The sequence below is a fragment of the Caretta caretta genome, chromosome 3 (assembly GCF_965140235.1).
Source record: "Caretta caretta isolate rCarCar2 chromosome 3, rCarCar1.hap1, whole genome shotgun sequence".
NCBI lineage: Eukaryota > Metazoa > Chordata > Testudines > Cheloniidae > Caretta > Caretta caretta.
Window position 1 is genome coordinate 158,316,203 of NC_134208.1, and position 20,048 is coordinate 158,336,250.

The 20,048-nt window shown below is 38.9% G+C and overlaps 2 protein-coding genes across 8 annotated transcripts in view; one reads left to right on the top strand and one right to left on the bottom strand.

Annotated features, from left to right (window-relative positions):
• Window positions 1-20,048, top strand: part of CDC42BPA (CDC42 binding protein kinase alpha) — a 327,653-nt gene that overhangs the window by 296,190 nt on the left and 11,415 nt on the right. For 3 of the 7 annotated variants that reach the window (XM_048843360.2, XM_048843361.2, XM_048843366.2), the window contains 4 exons: window positions 821-918; window positions 2,399-2,483; window positions 8,723-8,846; window positions 10,236-10,353. In XM_048843360.2, coding sequence (XP_048699317.1) covers window positions 821-918; window positions 2,399-2,483; window positions 8,723-8,846; window positions 10,236-10,353 — 425 coding nt within the window. Of the gene's footprint in view, window positions 1-820; window positions 919-2,398; window positions 2,484-8,722; window positions 8,847-10,235; window positions 10,354-15,791; window positions 17,752-18,018; window positions 18,205-20,048 lie in introns of those variants that run through there. The other 4 variants (XM_048843358.2, XM_048843359.2, XM_048843362.2 and 1 more) reach the window with 3 other exon arrangements.
• COQ8A (coenzyme Q8A) overlaps window positions 1-20,048 on the bottom strand; it is a 144,469-nt gene that overhangs the window by 27,024 nt on the left and 97,397 nt on the right. The window lies entirely within an intron of this gene.

A 20,048-nucleotide genomic window follows, 5' to 3' on the forward strand; every position in this document is an offset into this window, starting at 1 on the left:
TAAATTCAGCCGAAAGGTCAAATCTTATTGGATATGGATCACCGTTAGATTTAGTCCCAGCAGAACTAAAAGTTGAGGCACATTAGAGAGGCAGTACGCTATTTCCTCCATGCTGTATCTGATCTGTGGATGAATGGAGGACTTAACTCTCTAGAGCTGTCAATCTTGCACATTTCACTAGCACTAAATTCTATTCAAATCTAGAAAATAGGAAATGAAAATTGAAACCAGGGGAAATGTGAGGACTGTCTTCTCAGTTCCTGGTTCCAATTGCTGTTCAGTATAGAGTTCCAGAAATGAACAGCTTGGCTTCAAAATCCAGTCAAGATCACTGTGTACTTGTCTACCACATCATTTCATTTACAAAACCTAAGCACTTAAAAGCAAGGTAATGAATAATTAAGGGTACCATAGAAAGAGAGAGAGAAACATTAAACAAAAATTAATTTTTCAAATCAGAATAATATTTTATGATTTATAGCTCAAAATAGTTTGTTTCTGCAGAGTCTTAAGAAAATTAATCATTCTTCTTTGCCTTCAAAGTAAATCTTTCGGCAGTTTTGAGGTCAATCAGACTTTCCAAGCACATGTTATAGGGCTGCCAAAATACAGTTTTGTGAAGAAAGTCAGTTGCATCCTTAACTATAGAGAAGGCTTCTGCTTCTTCAGAATTGGAAGCTAGCCCAGTGTTCTCAGAAGTATCAGTAATACTTGGAGTATATTTCAATGAATGCAGTTAAACTATCCTTAAGAAATTCTGTGCTATGAATACTGTGTTGGCTAAATGCATATGACAATGTATTTAATCCTTCCCTCTTAGGTTACAATGCACCATGCCTCTCAGTATACAGTGAAAATGCGGTCGATATCTTTGATGTGAACTCTATGGAATGGATTCAGACTATTCCACTCAAGAAGGTAACTAGCTTTGGGCAGCAAACCAATTTGCCAGGCTATGATACTCCTAACAAATGTGTCTAAAAAGTTGATAGCAGCTGGGACATCATTAAAGAATATACTTGAACTGAAAGGAGCTGCTAATAGAAAGACTAACGTGCACCTTGACGTGCTGTCTGCTTCGGCTACGATTTCATCATTGCAGATAAATGAGTGGTGAATCAATACCCAGGAAAGTCTTTTGCACTTGTTGGTTTTTTTTATAGAATATTAATGTCATAGAAACTGATCGTTTCTGTGTTATTGCCATAACCTAATAGATATTACAGATTGAAAAGATCTGAACAAGTCTTGCCCCACTTGGAATTTCAGGATGTTATAACCAGCTATGGTTAGAAATGCTTTGGTGGGACCAGCACAAATACTACTAGAGCTAAAATGCTTTTTGGAACACTGGTCCTACATCAGTGATAAGGAGGAAATATTTTCATAGCAAAAATACAGCATAACACAGCAAAGAAAATCTTTTTGCTGGGAGAAAACTGTCACTTCATTACTAAATACTGTATTTTTCAGCACTCAGATGTTCAAGAGTTGAAAACTGTTTGTCACACCTTGGGCTTGATTGACCAATGTGTTACTCCAGTTTTAAACGGCCAAAAAATTTCATTCCTGCTTTTCAAGGTGAAATTTATTATCTTTGATTACTGGTAAACACAGAATGGTAGTGTAACAAATGAAGCCACTTTTCAGCAAGAGGGGAGCTGCTGTATGTAGGAGACTCAAAAATGGTGATTTGATAGAAAGATTTTATTTTTCAATAGAATATACAGTCTAAATATAGTGAGAAATGATTTTCATCTTTTGAAATTTGAAACTGCAAAAATCTGTGTGACGTGACACTGCCGCACAACATCAAGTTGCAAAAGCATCATCAAGATGCTAATGCCCTGACAGAGGTGTGTCTTAGTGCTCTCTATGCTTAAGGTCTGAAAAAAAATAGACTCATTGCAGAACCATATGTTTGAATCCTGGGAATTTAGCCCTCTGTCATTTAGTTAAATAAATTGTTTTATGCAATTTACTGTGGGCAAGTTACTTAGATGAAGCCTTAAACACCAGGATTGTTTCTGTATTGGGTGATCATTAAAGATGCACTGTCATTCCTCACAAGAGCAGAGAATTCTAGGGTGACCAGACAGCAAGTGTGAAAAATCGGGATGGGGGTGGGTAATCTGAGCCTATATAAGAAAAAGACCCCAAAATCGGGACAGCTGGTCACCCTAGAGCATTCCCATGTGCCACTGGCCAAAATTGCTTTTATGCTACTGTTGTGCTGTATACTCTGCACCAATTGGCTCCCTCCTGTGCACCTCTGAGATGGCTGTATCTTAGTAAAGCTTGTTTTATACAGTTTGTAATGCTCTTTGGAATCTTTCAAGATGAGAGGCACTATATAAATACGATTTATTATGAAGGTATTTGTTTTCAATTGTTTCAGGTACGACCATTGAATACAGAAGGATCACTAAACCTTTTAGGACTGGAGACAATTAGATTAATATACTTCAAAAATAAGATGGCAGGTAAGTAAGAGAGAGCAGATTTTACAACTGCTATTGCTTCTTTTGAAATAGCACCTTGCTCTGGCCTGGATATTTGAGTTGTGGATTATTATATCTCAAACCCATCTGTATTTATTAACTTGGAAGCAAACTGGGATACCACAATGATTTGGAGAGGTATAAAAGCCTACTTTAGTTACGTTGAACCTTTTCTCTTTTCAAACTTGCAATGAAGAGTAGGATTTTTTTAATCTTAACTTTAAAGAGATTAGAAAATAGAGCCCACCAAAAGCCCAGGTTCGTCACCTTAAATATTTGGAAAATCCATGATTATGTTTTACTTCAAAATTTGATTCTTGTATTTTGGTGTGTTCAGAGCCCAATGCCACCGTCTTAGTTATGGTCTTTAATTTCTTGGTGATAAAGTAAAGGATTAGAGCAACTAAAAAACTGTTAAAATCCAGAATCCGTTCCTGCCAAAATATGGTGTCTAAAAATGCAATAGGGAAAATGTAGGCTTCCATAAGGTTCTCTCTAATTCTGGTTTAAAATCAGGTTTACACATATCCAACCCCTTCCCCCAAAACAGTACCCTGCGACTCAGAACCTATTAGTGTCAGAAAGCAGTGCAGTACTATTCTTCATAACATACTGACAAAGACCATCTGCATTTGTGTGCCAAAGAGTTGGCTTTGAAATATTGACAATTTCTTATGCTGCTTTATTGCACGTTGCTATGAGATGTTTCTGTGTTGCTCTCTTCAGTAAAAATGATCAGCTAAAATATAAGTTTCAGACACATTTTTTTGTTATTTTACTTTAAAGTATTTCTACTGTTGGTGTGTGAGGATTTTTTCTAATTTTCTTTTTATTGGAAAATTAATAGAATGTGACAAATGCTATATAAATAGTAATAGTAACAATAGTTATAGTAGTATCATCATCAGATTTTACAGTTAAATATATAAAATTGATCCATAGAGAGAAAAGAGAGTAACTACTTTAAGTAAATAATTTTACTGTTGTGAGTATAAAAATATAAATGTACAAGAGGTGGAATAAACAGAATGATTGCCATGGTATGTAAGTTTATAACTATACACCCAAAAAGCCACCAGTGGCCTCTAAAAGTTAAACTAAGAGGAATATAATTTTCTAGAGAGAGTTAAGTATCTATTGAGATCCAGTTATTGACAAGCAAATTACTCTAAGTGGGATAGAAGTGGTAGAGAGGAACAATATGTGGGAGTATGTACAGAGAATTTGCAGATCTAAATGAGGGCTGGGAGTTAGATCAGGAGCCAAACTATCCCAATAGAAAAGTGAGCGAAACAGGTTTTTTGCTCCTCTACACATCTCAGCATCTTCCAAAAAAGGCTGCCAAGCAACAGGTATTCTGCAAGTTTATCTCCTTTAAGATTTGTAATTTTTTTCATTACTAGTATAGACCATGCTTTATGAAACCAGCCATTAACCTTAAGGAAAGAAGGAGTTATATGCAAAGTTACATGCCAAACCTAGTATGACAGTGGGCATTTGCTGTTGGATGAGTTCATGCATGGTACATGTCTGGAGGATCCATATTTTCAAAACCCAAAAAGCAGTTTTAGCCTTGTTTGAAAGTGAGGTTCCTGTTATTTGGTTAACATTGCTAAAGATCTAATCCCTAAGGCCAGGTAGGATAGCAATCGATCTATCAGGGGTTGATTTATCGCATCTAGTCTAGACGTGATAAATCGATCCCGGAGCGCTCTCCCGTCGACTCTTGTACTTCACCACCACAAGAGGCGCAAGCGGAGTCGACAGGGAAGCAGCAGCAGTCGATTCACTGCCATGAAGATGCCACAGTAAGTAGATCTAAGTACGTCGACTTCAGCTACACTATTCTCGTAGCTGAAATTGCGTATCTTAGATCAATCCCCCCTCCCCCAGCGTAGACCAGGCCTAAGAGTTGGTTGTAGGAAACAGCCTTGATTTTAGTGATCATATTCACTTTAAACTAAATGGAAGGATAAACAAAAATAGACCTGCAACGAGGGTTCTTAATTTCAAAGGGCAAACTTTAAAAAAATTAATGCAAATGGACTGGACTGAAGAATTCAAGGATCTGAAGGTGCAGGAGGCTTGGAGTTAGCTTCTGCAACTTTGACTTAAAGTATCTGAAGCCTGCATCCCAAGCAAGGGAAAAAATTCGTAGGGAAGGATTGCAGACCAAGCATCTCAAACAGGTTATTAAGAGAAAGCAGAAAGCCTACCAAGAATGGAGGATGGGAGGAATCAACAAGGAAAGCTACCTCTTGGAGGTCAGAAAGTATAGGGATAAAGTGAGAGCTGCCAAAAGCCAAATAGAGTTGGACCTTGCAAAGGAAATTAAAACCAATAGTAAAAGGTTCTATAGCAATATATATAAAAAAAAAAAAACAAGGAAAGAAGTGGAACTGCTAAGTACTGAGGATGGGGTGCAGATTAAAGATAATATAGGCATGGCCCAACACCTAAACAAATACTTTGCCTCGGTTTTTAATAAGGGTAATGAAAAGCTTGTGGGTGGTGGCAGGGTAGCTAATGGGAAGAAGAATATGGAAGTAGAAATGAGCACATCCGAGGTGGAAGTCAAACTAAACATCTTAAGGGGACTAAATCGGGGGGCCTGGATAATTTCTATCTAAGAACACTAAGGGGACTGGCACATGAAATTGCAAGCCCAAGACCAAGGATTTTTAATAACTCTGTAAACTCAGGGGTCATACCCTATGACTGGAGAATTGCTAATATAGTACCTATGTTTAATAAAGCAAAAAAGGTGATGCAGGAAACTACAGGCCTGTTAGCTTGACCTCAATTGTATGCAAAGACTTGGAACACATTTTGAAAGAGAAAGTAGTTAAGGACATAGAGGTAAATGGTAATTGAGATAAAGTACAACATGGTTTTACAAACGGCAGACTGTGCCAGAAAAACCTGATCACTTTCTTTGACATAACTGATTTTTTTTTAGACAAAGGAAATGCAGTCGATCTAATCTACCTCAATTTCAGTAAAGCATCTGATACAGTTCCACCTGGAAAAATCAGTAGTTCAATTGGAGATGATGGGGATTAATATGAGAATTGAAATGTGACTAAAGGAACTAGTTAAAAGGTAGACTACAACAGGTCATACTGAAAGGTGAAGTGTCAGGCTGGAGAGAGGTTGGTGCAGTTCCTCAGGGATTGGTTTTGGGACCAATCTTATTTAACATTTTTATTATGACCTTTGGCACAAAAAGTGAGTGTATGCTAATAAAATTTGTGGATAACACAAAGTATTGCCAATACTGAGGAGGACCAAAATATCGTACAAGAACATCTGAATGACCTTGAACACTGGAGTAATAAAAATGGGATGAAATTTAATAGTGCAAAGTGTAATGGGTCATGCACTTAGGGACTAACAACAAGAATTTTTACTATAAGCTAGGACTTATCAGAAGGAAGTGACAGAGGAGGAGAAAGACCTGGGTGTATTGGTTCATCACAGGATGACTATGAACCATCAATGTGATGCAGCTGTGAAAAAGGCTAATGCAGACTGAGGATGCATCAGGCAAAGTATTTCCAGTAGAGACAGGGACATGTTAGTACCATTATACAAAGCACTGGTGAGATCTCATCTGGAATACTGTGTGCAATTCTGGTCTCCCACATTTAAGAAAGATGAATTCAAACTGGTTAGATGCAGAGAAGGGCTACTAGGATGGTCCAAGGAATGGAAAACCTGTCTTATGAGAGGAGACTCAAAGAACTTGGCTTGTTTAGCATAACCAAAAGAAGGCTGAGCAGAGATATAATTGTTCTCTATAAATACATCAGAGGGATAAATACCAGGGAGGGAGAGGGGTTATTTAAGGTAAGCGCCAATGTGGACACAAGAACAAATGGTATAAACTGGCTATCAACAAGTCTGGGCTTGAAATTAGATGAAGGTTTCCACAATTAGAGGAATAACGTTCTGGAACAGCCTTCCAAGGAAAGCAGTGGGGGCAAAAAACCTAACTAGCTTCAAGACTGAGCTTGATAAGTTTATGGAGGGGATGGTATGATGGGACTGCCCACAATGGCATGTAGCCAATCTGCCACTGGTAGCAACAAATATCTCTAACAGCCAGTGATGGGACACTAGATGGGCAGGGTTCTGAGTTACTACCGAGAATCCTTTCCCAGGGGTCTGGCTGGTGGGTCTTACCCACATGCTCATGGTCCACCTGATCACCATATTTGGGGTCAGGAAGAAATTTTCTCCCAGGTCAGATTGGCAGAGATCCTGGGAGGTTTTCGTCTTTCTCTGCAACATGGATCACGGGTCACTTGCAGGTTTAAACTAATGTAAATGACGGATTCTCTAACTTGAAATCTTTAAATCATGCTTGGAGGACTTCAGTAACTCAGCCACAGGTTATGGGTCTATTACAGGAGTGGGTGGGTGAGGTTCTGTGGCCTGCAATGCGCAGGAGGTCAGACTAGATAATCATGATGGTCCCTTCTGACCTGAAAGTCTATGAACCTATGAGTCTCTACTAGGACATGACTAGGCATGACCAGTACATGGGGTGGGAGGATCTCCCCCTTTCCCACAGTTGTGGCAAAAAATATCAGTTTGAGTGTTTCCATAAGAAATAGTCTCTTTGGAGCAAGATATGAATGAAGAAGCAGTTTGCATTGAGTTTCTAGATGTTTGGCAGGAGTATGATGTTCTAGTGATTTTAAGCAAAGTCTGCTAAAGAAAGTTAGCGTGTGAGGCCTGAGGTCCTTTCTCTGGCCTTCTGAATATTTTTGAGCTGTTCAAGCCTTCTTTGCTAAAAAGTTGTATGATGAAACCTTGTGGATTTTGTTGGTGTGGAGAAAATAAATTCTATATTTTGTAGATTTTCAAGGGCACTGACTTTTCTTTGTCATTATACAGTGCCTTATCTGAAATAATTATAGAAAGGTATTTTGAGAATGGAGTGTATTTGTTGCAGCTCTGCTGTGAAAATTAGAAGAGCCTGTTATCATCTGACACACCCCATAAATCCAAAGAAGTTTTATTTATCCTTGGTAGGAAATGGGGGTTATCTGAAATTGCCAAAAAATGAGGTGAGAAAGGCATTGAAATTGAGTAACACAATAGATTTTCTCCATGCATTTAGGGTATTCAGTATAAGAGGGTTTGAAACAAAGAAATTTTTGGGGTAGTCTGAATAGGAGACTTTACCCAGTGATTATGGTAATAAGCAAATTTCTACCCAGTTATTTTAATTATTGATCAATATTTGCATTGCTGTAGCACCTAGAAGTCCCCGATCAAGGCCCATTGTGCTAGATAGGGTACACGTATAATAAAGGCAGTTCCTGTCCTAAAGACTTTAAAAATTAGCATATGAGGAAAGGCTGGTACATGAAACAACCAAGAAATGGGGAACATGAAGGAAGGACAAGGTGATGTGAAACTGACTTGTTTAGTGTTATTCCATAAACAAACACTACTTTTAAAAGGATTTCAGTTTCTATTGCCCCCAAACTCTTAAAGCAAGGAAATATGAAGCCATGGGATACTCCTTTCTGTACTGTACCCTATTGTCCACACAGCAGATTTCTACTGGCAATGACAAACTCCATATTTTCACAAGGAACTTCCTTTTGCCTCCAACTGTTAAGGAAACACACTAGTCATGATACATTGATCTCCCTCACACTAGAATACACAAATTTAATTGCAACCTCATCAATATTAGCAAATATTCAGCATGCGTATATATGCATGGGTTAAACATGCTGTGTATTCTGTTTGTGGGGGAAGAATGAGATTATATTTAGCGTTGAGACTGCAGTGGGACTGTTCAGTTGTAAATGTTGCAGAATCAGGCTGTTACTGATTAAACTACGTTTTTACAAGCTTTGTTGTTCTGTTCATAGTATTTCTGGTTGCTCAGACATAACTTGCATTCTGTTTTTTCCTGAGAGGATGTGACTTCTGGGGTGAATCCTCCAGTGTGACTCTAGAGTTGACGGAGTGTCCAGAGAGCCAATGTATTTTGATACACCACTGAGGATTTTTTAATTTATTTGTGACCTTCCTGTTTTCCTATTTGGGCTTCTGAACACCCACCAGCTTTTTATGCTCTCTTACAGGGCAGCTGTCAGATGATTTAGGTACAAAAGCTAAATAAATTTATTTGTTCTAAATGGTTTATTAAATTACCAAGTAAGCAACCTGTTGGATATTTTTGATGTTGTTTCTAGAGGGAGATGAACTGGTAGTTCCTGAGACATCAGATAACAGCCGGAAGCAAATGGTTCGAAACATCAACAATAAGCGTCGTTATTCATTCAGAGTACCAGAGGAGGAAAGAATGCAGCAGAGGAGGTCGGTATTCAACCTGTACTTGTCTTCTGTACATGCCTGTAGGCCCTGAAGGAATGTCTGTCTGATGTCAGTGTAGTATTTCATTTGTTAGAGAGAGTTGTTTGCAGACATTTTGTCTTTTCACCATTGTGTTTATCCTTGATGTATAATTTGTATTAATACTAGTCTGGATATGAATATGCACTGAATATTTCAGTACTTTGATTCCTTTTTAATAAAATATTTGTGTGAAACAGTTTCTGTAATTTGGAAAGCATGCCCCCACATACTGTATATACATATATATGTGTGTGTGTGTGTGTGTGCGCATATTCTGTATATATAAAAATCTATAATAAACATTTTACAAAAGGAGATTACATTGCTAGCTATGCATATGGATTAATTACTTTCAGACTCTGGTTCTGCCTTTTATTGTTTAGGGCAATACCCATCTCATCCTCAACAGTATTCCAAGGCATCTTTTTTATAGAATGTATTACTTAACTGATGAGTCTTACAAAACTGTCATAAGCTTGCTCTAAATCACAAGAGAAGTCACCTGGAGGGTGGTGCTTCAAGACATGTACATGAAATATAAATGTCTTTAAAGGACTGTCAATCAAAATAGTCCAGAAGTATCTTTAGAGTTCACATTAAACCTAACTTTCATGTCACTGACCACTTCAGCTACCTGAGTTCCTTTTGCCCACAAAAGATTGCCAGCAACTGTGTTAAAACACATCTGAAGAAATAAATGTTTTTGTTCGCTACCAATTTTTCCACTGGAAAACATGGTTGACCTTCCACTTTGCTTCCTGTTCGGCTCTAAGAAAAGGAACAGCAGTTGTACAGTGATGCTAAAATGCCACAGTTCTTGTCTTTATCTTTTCCAAGTTGCTTGAGGTTCTGTCTTTTTATTAAAAAAAATATTTTGAATTCTGAAATGAATGCATCTGTGCCATTTTTGGAGAGCTCTTAAAGTAAATCTGACCATAGAATGTGAAAGGTAGTGCAGTATTCTTCTAATTCTTCTTTTATCTTCTGTCTGTCATCTCTGCCTCCATCTTTGCAGCACCAAGTCACCAATGAGCCCAATTCTGCATCTTTTCTTGAGTACTGTCTCAGCTCACACTGGTTGTGCAGTCTCTGAATCTCAGTAACTATTTTGATTCTCATGGATGTGGGCTGTTAGCCTGCAAAATAACATTCCTTTCTTCCTGCCCCCTTTCCCCAGGCTGGGGACTGGAATAGATCAGCAAGGCTTATCCTTCTGTTTAACATGGCCAAATATTTAATTTACCAATTTCCATTTTAAAGTAACAAATAATGAAACTATATTTATTTGATCTTTTTAATGTCCATCTTTCTCGTGTATAAAATATCTAAACTAAGTATTTTCTCTTACAGGGAGATGCTACGAGATCCAGAAATGAGAAATAAATTAATTTCTAATCCAACTAATTTTAACCACATAGCACACATGGGTCCAGGAGATGGAATACAGATCCTCAAAGACCTGCCTATGGTAAGCAAGTGGGAGAGAATGAATGAATGAATATATCTGCGATTGCATATAAAAGAGAAATTAAAATTTGGTTAGTGTTAAATATATATTCAAAATGTTACCATCTTTCATACAAGCAGCAACGTAACTAGTGAAAATGGATATAAAGTGGTACTGTCCAAGGTGGAATGTGTGCAATTACATACTGGAGAGGCAGCTCGTTGGAGACGCCTGAGTTTATACCAGGCCAGTTCGTCAGCCCAGACAGGTGAGGCTCAGCCTAAACAAGAATTCCCAAAAACTACAAAATACATTTTCCATATTTTTTTATGTAATTGAAAAACATTTGCAGTTTTAAGAACAACTTGTGATTTGATTTAAATGTTACGACTCACTCTCTCCAGTAGTGAAATACAACACCAGAAAGTTTGAAGAAAGTGCTGCATGAGGCTCAAGTCTTGGGATAGCTAATTGTGCCACAAGAAGCTGCCTTTTTACTGTAGCAACTTACCATCTCCAGGAGTCACTTTCTGAAGGCATTGCTGTGGTAACCACGGCTTGGTGAGGTGATGCAGTTAAGGCTGGGCTGCTGAGGGTCTGTAGGGAGTAGGTGGGGATGGAGCCTGTGCCCTGCACCTCCCCAGCTCCCTCCCCCTTTTGGTGGGGCTCATGCATGTGCACAAGTAGCCAATGCTGTGCCCCAGGCCTGCTTCATGCTCCACCCCCTGCTCCAGCCCACGTAGCAGCGGCTCCAGCTCCCAAGTCCACTTGCTGCTTTTTCACTATAGGTAAGGTAAGCTTTTAATAGCTATTACATTACACATTGGGCAGAGGTGGAAATAACGATTTTGTCATTAGTCTCACCTGTCAAGAAAGTCACGAGCCGCCATTAATTTATGCGCAGTCACTCACATGAGCTGTTCATACAGCACACATTATGGGGGGAAACAACAGCCCCTGCTCACAGTCCAAATTAACAGGGTTTGGACTCTGGTTCTCTGTGGAAATCCAGAGAGATGGGTTCCCCCGCCGAAGGCCACACAGCAGCTTTGGCACTGCTACTATGTTCTCAGAACACAGTAGCGTCTGTGGTGCCTGGTTTTGACTCATGCATGGAATGGCCAGTGAATCTTTCTCCTAACTCCACTGTTTCATTGCCATATGCAGAGCCCCCTGCCTGGTCTCTCCGCAGCATGCTCCCCTTGTATAGTGGAACCATATCAGTTCTACTGTGTTTAGGCCCAGGTTTCATCCATGCTGAAGTTCCCATTTTCCACTCTCTCTAGCCAGGCTGCTGTGTCTGCTGGCATCACTGAAACAGAGCTGCTTGTGTGAAAACTACTTTTTTTTTTTTTTTTAAAATAATTACACACCCACTGAAGTGAATGAGTTCTGAGGGGCTGTGGCCTGAATAAGGATTTGTTCGTGTAACTTGTAGGCATATATCATAAATACAATGGGCATGATCATCACTCTAAACTAAATGATCATCACTCTTAACTAAAGTTTATGGGCCTAAGGCAGCAGAAAATGTTTGCAACTGTTAATGGTCCTTGAGAAAAAGTGGAGAAGATGGTGGTAAGGCAGAAAAAGGATGTGTACAATGGTATTGCGCTACTTAGGGTTTGGGGCATAATTTCTGACCTCAGAATGTTCGTTTTACCTCAGTTTTGCAGCTGATGGTACTTTTACATTGCACATTACCATAAAGCCCTATTGAACATTAACTACTTTGGCAGTATCTGGTCATCAGCTGAGGAAACTATATGTGCAGAGAATAAAGGCTCTCTAACCAGTAATGGAACACTCTGAGAATCCTGGTATTGACAGCATAAATAGTGAGAATAGGCAATAAACAACAAAAAGGTAATTATTAGGCGAATAAGAACAAGCCGGATAGTGAAGTGCCTGAGGCAGATCTAAGGGAACTTGGCAAACAGCCAGCATTTATCTTACTAATAAAGAATGGCTGGAAAAGGGCTAGTTTTGGATCCCAACTTCAGTTATTTTAAAAGAAGGTAATAATTTTTGGAGGTCGGGGTTTAGGATTAAAGCTATACATGGGAGAACATTTCCTTTGACTTTTCCACTTTCAGCTGGAACTTGAAAAAAAGCGTGAGTTTTCTAGAGGAACGAATACCTGCTTCTCCTGGAGGTGGGTCAAAAAGCAATACTGTTAGTCACCCTCAGTGAAAGGGAGTGAATGGGAGCCAATAGTTGCAAAGACTGTTGACCTAGCCCCATTCCTAGTAGCAAAACTGAACTGAGTGGAAGTGTGAAGTGTCCCTTTCTGAGCTAGTTTATAAAAATACATTAATCCAGCATTAACATTTTGGAAGTGCCATTGTTTTTCCTCAGTGTCCCCAGTTCTAAAAGACTTTTAGCTCTAAACTCATTCTGATTAAACAGGCTTTATTTTAATTAAATGGTCACATTTAGAGTTAGGATTAGTTTTCTAATTCTCACCAGGGAATATGAAATTTTGGAGAAAATGTGTGATTTCCACTTTTCACTTAGAATGGATTAAAGGACATTAAATTTATATACAGTGTAGGACTTCTTCACTACTATAGTTTAGTACTGAAGTTAGCCTTAAGAACTCACTGCTATAGGTTAACATATGGACCTCAATGTTAGGATATATTACTGTAGTTAGACTGGATTTCACATTTGTTATTACAGTTGTGCCTGCAGTGCTACACGACTTAGGATAAAAATGACAAGAGTTATGTCAATCACCATGTTAATCACTTGGGGTCAGGACGAAAATTTCCCCTAAGAAATGCTATTGCACTACGTGGGGTTCTTTTACAGCTTCCTCTTGAGAGAGAGACAGTACCGGACTAGAAAGACCTTTTATTAGTCTATTTTGTTCACACTGAAGCAAAAAGGAAAAGGGGACATCTGTACTTAGAGCAATTTAAATCTAGACAGTAATTCTCTGCACTCCGGTTGCATAATTTCAGAATTTGTACGTGGATAAGGATTCTTCTCCAGGCAGCTGTTTCCCCTGCTGCTTTGAAGTCCAAATACCATATTTCTGGCATTACACTCTGTTACCATACAACTGAATGTGATGTTACAAATCGAATATAATTTATAACGACTTCACTCAAGGATCAGTTGGGAATAGAAAATAGGCTGGGAGTGGGCAAGCCATTATCTAAACACAAAATACTTTTAAGAACTAGAACACAAGGTACAAAAATAAAAAGAAAGGTGAAGAGACTTAGAGTGTTAGTCTGATACATCTCTATGCTTTTCCTGTATGATAGTTCCTCTTTGAAGGAAAGGAAATGCCTTTGAAATTTTTTCACAAGCTCGCAGCTTGTTATGAAAATTTAAATAGGAGTGTATGTCTGAGTGCGTAATAATTCAGATTTGGAATTTTTATATTCATGGTGCTCAGATTGCATTTTCTGCCTTAGAAAATAGTGTTCATGAAAATTATCTCCATGAAATATGGAAAAGATTGGAACATTTTATTTTTTGAACTCCTTTTTAAAGCAGAACTAGACAGGGACAAGCTCAATACTTTTTACATTTCAAGGTTTCTACCACTCGGGGGTGCAAACTGTGCAGGTTAATCATTTCACAGCTAAAATGCATTTGTCAGACTATTTTTATCAGCTCTAATTTTTCTTTTTATTTGAGAAAAGTCAAAGCATTGCATTTGTACAGTTTTATATTTAAAGTAAATAATGTGTACTTTAAATGTTATAATGCAAAAATGTTAAAAAACAAAAGCTGAAAATACGAAGAAGAAAAAGAGGGCTTAATTTTCCACCCTATTCACGTGAGTGAATCCTTAGCTACCCCAGTCTTACATGAGGATCTGCTAGCATGGACCTATATACCCAGTATGAGATTTCATTGAAGTCAATGGGATGCTGCACAAACAGAAGGGTCCTTGCCAGTAGATCCTGAGGCAGGATAGATATTTAATCATAGGATTAGATGAGAGGGGTTTGATTGTGAGATATGGAGACTTTTGTCTCTGGTCTATGGTTTGTATCTAGCTCACGATGACAGTAATGTAAAATAACTGTTGTCTAACATCTCCTTGGTGACTGCTGTCAAATGGGTTGAGTTTCTAGTGGAGAACTGTCCCTACAACAAACAAATCCACTATCACAGTTGGTATTAACTGAAATTCTCAGTGTCAAGGCCGAAGACTGACTGAACTATAGAGCTTAAACTCCTAGAGTTGATCCTCCAGATCCAGGTTGAGGTACATTGGCAGGGCAGTGTGTGAGGAAATCTTGTACTGTCTATGCCCATGCTGTACCCATTTTTTCATGAGCACTAAAATGCACTTTTAAAAAATTGAGGGGCGGGGAGGAGGAGGAAACAGGCTTAATTTTGTATGCTAATCCCTCTTCTCAGTGTTTTATCTGTGTGTTCCTTTTGGAGTATAAACTCTCTGACCAGGGACTGTCTGCAAATATGTCTTGTACAGCACTAATTTAAAATTGAATTACAATTTTAAGATTTCAATTTCAAAACCTTTAAGTTATAAAATAATAATTAGTAAAATTGAGAGTTTTTAGCTGTTCCAAACTGTGGGACACATTCTCCAAAATAGATGCCAGCACATGGACATGGAAATGCACACCATGTATTTTTGAATTTGCCTATGCGTGTAACAATATGCTCATAAAGATGTCATTGCTTTCTGTGTGCAGTTTGCAGGTTTGTTGGTGCTTATATGTACTGTGTGAGCACAGTTCAGACATCTGTTTTTGAAAAGTTGTCTGTTTAAGGAGTAAGTCAAACTCTTGGATGTGATTGGAGTAAATTGCTGCCTTTTAACACAATCCTATGCTGTACTCGCTGTGGATTTACCCATGCATCTGCACATAGCCCCATTGATCTCAATAGGTATGTCTACACTGCAGCTGGGAACAAGTCTCCTGGCATGGGTCAACAGACTCGCACTACAGGGCCTGCACTAGCATGTTAAAACTAGCAGTGTGGACATTCTGGCTTGAGCAGAAACTTAGGCTCTCTAGCCCACCCAGTCCTCCTGGCTTCAGAGCCTGAGCTCCAGCCTAAGCCAGAATATCCACACTCCTATTTTTAGTGTGAGTCTGTCTGGCCAAGCTGGAAGACTCTCTGCCAGCTGTAGTGTAGACATACCCAGTGGGGATCCAAGTAGGCTCTGTCTGCACAGAGCTCGGTGTAGGATTGGGGCCGTCATGGTGAAAATACAAAAGGCAATGAAAACTGTAAAGTTTCTAACAACTATACTTTCATAATATTTTAATGGTTAGTTTGAGTCTCTTTGTAGTAAGTGGGTTCACTTTCTTAAAAGAACAAAAGTTCTTATCTGCCACTAATAGAGCTGTAATTATATATATTATATACACCTAGTTCTGGATCACTGTCTTGATTTGTGTTATTTTGAATCATTCCTGTTAGTATCCCCAGACTTATGTATTTACACTTTTTTCCCCTAGCAGCCTGTCACCAATTAAAAACATGTGAACTTTTGTCCTGGCAATTCAGTACATTTTTTGGTCTCCCTTCTGCCCTCTTGACTCTTGAAGCCACTTTCTCGTGGATGCTCCCTTGTAGTGAAGATCTGAATTCTGGAATTACACTTACTGCAGCACATACCAACTACCTGTGTCCATCGGATATGCAGGACTGATTTTACATTCATGCTCTGCATGCCTGATATTTTCCTTACAGGACTATTCTTGACAGCCATTATATTTGAACTTGTATTCATTATACTTAAATCTGATTTCATGATGCATAAATCACTATATTTCAGTAACCAACCAGATTTACTGAAACATGTAGAATTTTACATGCAGAGGCATTCGGAGTAATTATTATTATGTACTTTTAGTATTACGTAAAACCAGTGGGAACCCTACATTTGAAAACATACTGTGATCCTTGGAGGGAGGATTGGTTTCCAAAAGTGTTGCTGTTTCCTGGCATTGCCATATTAATGCATGCTGGCTAAACATTTTTATGGTCTGCTGGGGGCCTGCTGTCTGCTTCCAAGCTTGTAGTGTTAGGATTTTTTTCCCTTCCTTGTTGGCTTTTTAAAACATACCTTCATTCTGCAGCAAGCACACTATTTTGTACAGATGGCTCAGCAATCTCTGCTTTCCACTTGAGACCATTATCAGAAAAGTGGCTTCCCTTACACTGATGATAGTACTAATATCCTAGATTCCGCTACCCATATTAATAGCAATTAGTATACATTATACACCAAATGCTGTAAATCAGTAATTGATGCTTTATTGACCATGCAGTGCTTCACAACACAAATATGTAAAAAAGCAGATTGTTGGGATCTTAGCAGCTCAGATTGAGGGACCAGTAGAGAACAGTAATAACTACTGTTTGAGACTGGAGATAATATATATTGGGCTGTCACTTTATGTTTCCCTGAACTTCTATAAATTCCTTGGGTAAAATGTACTGCCTTAGGTTTAGCAGACGAGTCAGCTGATTGATTTGCAGCTATCTTGCACCATATTTTGTTTTTAAAGTCCTAACATTGCTCAGATTCTTTTTTTTCAAAAGTTGGTGAGATCAGTTGGACAAGGGAAGGAGAAAGGGCTGAAGATTAGGAAAAACTGGTCTAGTTTACCATTGGCCATTCCAGCCCAAAGCAGACTGACCTCCTGAATATGCACATATGGAATGATTCTGTAGATGGAGGGAAAATGAGACTTAAAAATATTCAAATAAGTCTCCTGGATGTAGATGTCTTCGAATCACAAAAGCACCTGTGTCAGCACATTCTTTGGAGACTAAATATAAATTGGTTTTGTCTAATTTGCAGATTTAATTCACTTTTTTCCTTTGTCTATATTTTACATTTTGGGAGCACAGCACCCAACAATGCTGAGTTCACCTATAAAAATACTTGCATTTCTGAGTATCTTTCTGCGTCATGCACTAAGGGTGTAATTCACTGCTGCACAGAGAGACAGTACAAGGCCTAAAGTCCCATAGGACTTATTTTGGTCTTTGCTGATGCATAGGTCTTTCCCTGTCCTCCTACACACGGTAAATTTCACCCCACTAGCCTGAAACTAACCAGTTCCTCTTCCCATGCTCACCTCCATTCCTGCCCTGCAGACACCCTTTGTTCCCTGAAACTATAAATATAATATATCCTTATGCTGTTTTTTTTAAATAAAATCCTCAAAATGTCTGCATAACAAGAAGCAGGTCTTATGCTTTTTCACTGTCGTACCCCCCAATCTTCCCTCCCTTACCATCTCATCTTTGTTCACCTTCCCTTGTTTGTGTTATGTCTAACTTAGATTGTAAGCTCCTCAAGGCAGGGATCTGATGCTTTTCCTTTGTCTGTAAAGCACCAGGCTGTTTGAAGTATGGTGCTGTTTGAAGTATTAAATAATAATAAATATTAGAATCCATTCCCAATGAGTTATAAGTTTGATTTGTTTTAAGTTTATGGCAGTAGCCAGGGTCAGAGGGACATGGGATACAATGTAAAGAAGTTGATAAGGGGATTGGGAGGGTAATCTAAGGATCTGCCTATTTTCTTGCAAGCAGGATACTTACAGTGAATTTGATCCAGTCTTTCAAATTATGCTTATCCCTGCAGATGGTGTTTGCTAGTCATTTCACCTCCTGTATAACTAGTGAAACCGTCCCTCATAATCTTTTTCTCTCTGTTGTCTTTGATAGCCGTGTTTTCCATATCCATCCCCTCATCATCACTTCAGTCTGATCTCCTCTCCGAGCAACTTCAAGCACATCTATCACATGACTGTTAATTCAGCTGAAAAATTCCTCTTTTATGATTCCATAAACCCTGCATACTCCCCATCTCTGCGCTCTGTCCCTGGTACACCAGCCTTTGTGACTCTGAGGGTATGAACGGCTGAGTTGGGTGTTCACTGTACTAACACTGTGTGGTTTTCCTTTTGCCTAGCTAATAACATGGGAGAAACAAAACTTTGTGAATGGTTTCTTTCACCTCTTAACTCTCCCCTGGCTGTTTTGTATTCTCATTCCATCCTGATGTTTTCCACTGTTGGTGACATATGAAGAAACAATTTTTCATAGCTTAAAAAATTAAGGAGCAAAATTATTGGTCTGACCCTTTTTCCTAGGAAAATAATGTTCCATTTTAAATTACTAAAAAGGGTGTGGAAGATTAAATTATAGAGCTTTATATTCCACAGTGTTCATCCTCTAGCTGTCAGCAATGGAAAGATATTCTGTATTCTTGATAGGTTTGGGCTGGAAAAGGGCTCAGGATATACCTATGTTGAGCCAAACTTTTGAGCTGTTTATTAAAAATAAACTTTTCTGTAGTGCAAGAACTTTGTATGGTCCTTTACAAGAGTTAAAAGGGAGGCTCATTTTGTGCCCTGAAGAGTTTACAGCCTAAATTAGACAAACCTACAACAGGATGATAGACAAAAGGAGCAACTAAGGAAAAAACCAAAAATAGTGTGTGCTTCATTACGGAGAAAGAAAATCCTATAACTATATTTAAGCAGAGACTAAGGTAGGACAAGAGGCAATGAACACACTTTGATGGTAAAATTTTCAGGGCAGCGACAGCCACTTCGTATTATGTTTGCATAGCGCCTAGCACTGAGTGGTCCATGATCCATCGCTGGGAATCCTGGGCTCTACAGTAATACACATAATGAATAATGATAAAATGCTCACAAACATACATTGCAAAACATTGTTACCGTGTACTGTGTTCTGGCCTACAGTTCTGCCATACACTGTCCTGCCAGATTATCTCCAGTAGGACCAGCAATAATCTGCAAGGGAGATTGTTCATAGATGCCATTGTTTGATCAGACTTGTTTGGGTCTGATTCAAAGCTCACTGAACTCCAAGAAAAGACTCCTGTTGACTGCAGTGTGCTTTGGATTCAGGCCCTTTATGCGCCTATATGCAAAAGCTTGACTGCTAGACTGCTTGGAATGCCCTTTCACTGCTTCTTTTGCAGAGGGCTTATACAGCAGTGTTTCTGCAGGTTTGGGTAACCTAAACCAGAATCCACTACAGATTCCTGTTGCTGGATAGGATTTTCAGGTCTGTGCCTATGTACAATACTTGCAAGAATTTGGACCCCTCAGGGAAAGTTACTCTTTTCACATAAAAGGGGAGGAAACTACAATACAAAGTCCAGGCTGTCAGCAGGAAAATTGGGGGGAATCAGAAGAGGCCAGCCATGCACAATTAAATCCCGAGAACTGAATACATGGTCAGTTGTCACTGTCAGAAAAGTCCTGACCATCACAACCACAAAATAAGCAAAAACGAAGCAACAGCATTTTGGAGAAAATGGTCTATATGTGGTCATCTGCATCTGGTTTGTTCAATCTGTTTAAACTTGTGGCTTTTTCTGGGTGGAGAGTTGTGTGGAATATATGAGAAGAATACCCAACTTAATGCAAAAATAACAACAAAATCCTTATTAAGTAGGATTGAAATTCATGGTTTGTGCAAAGGCCAACCCAAGACTTATGCCCCACTGAAGTCCCACTTTGCATCAATGACTATCCCCCTTGGTGCACCCATTATCTTCTGTACTTAAAACATGCAGGTGTATTTCAGTAAGTGATTACACATCAGGACCCAATCCTACATCGCTTCCTTACTCTTGTGAGTGACCGCACTGAAATCACTGAGGGCTGCTTGATTGGGCCCTTGCTGTGTAAAATCCTGGTAAAAATAGAGCACCCACA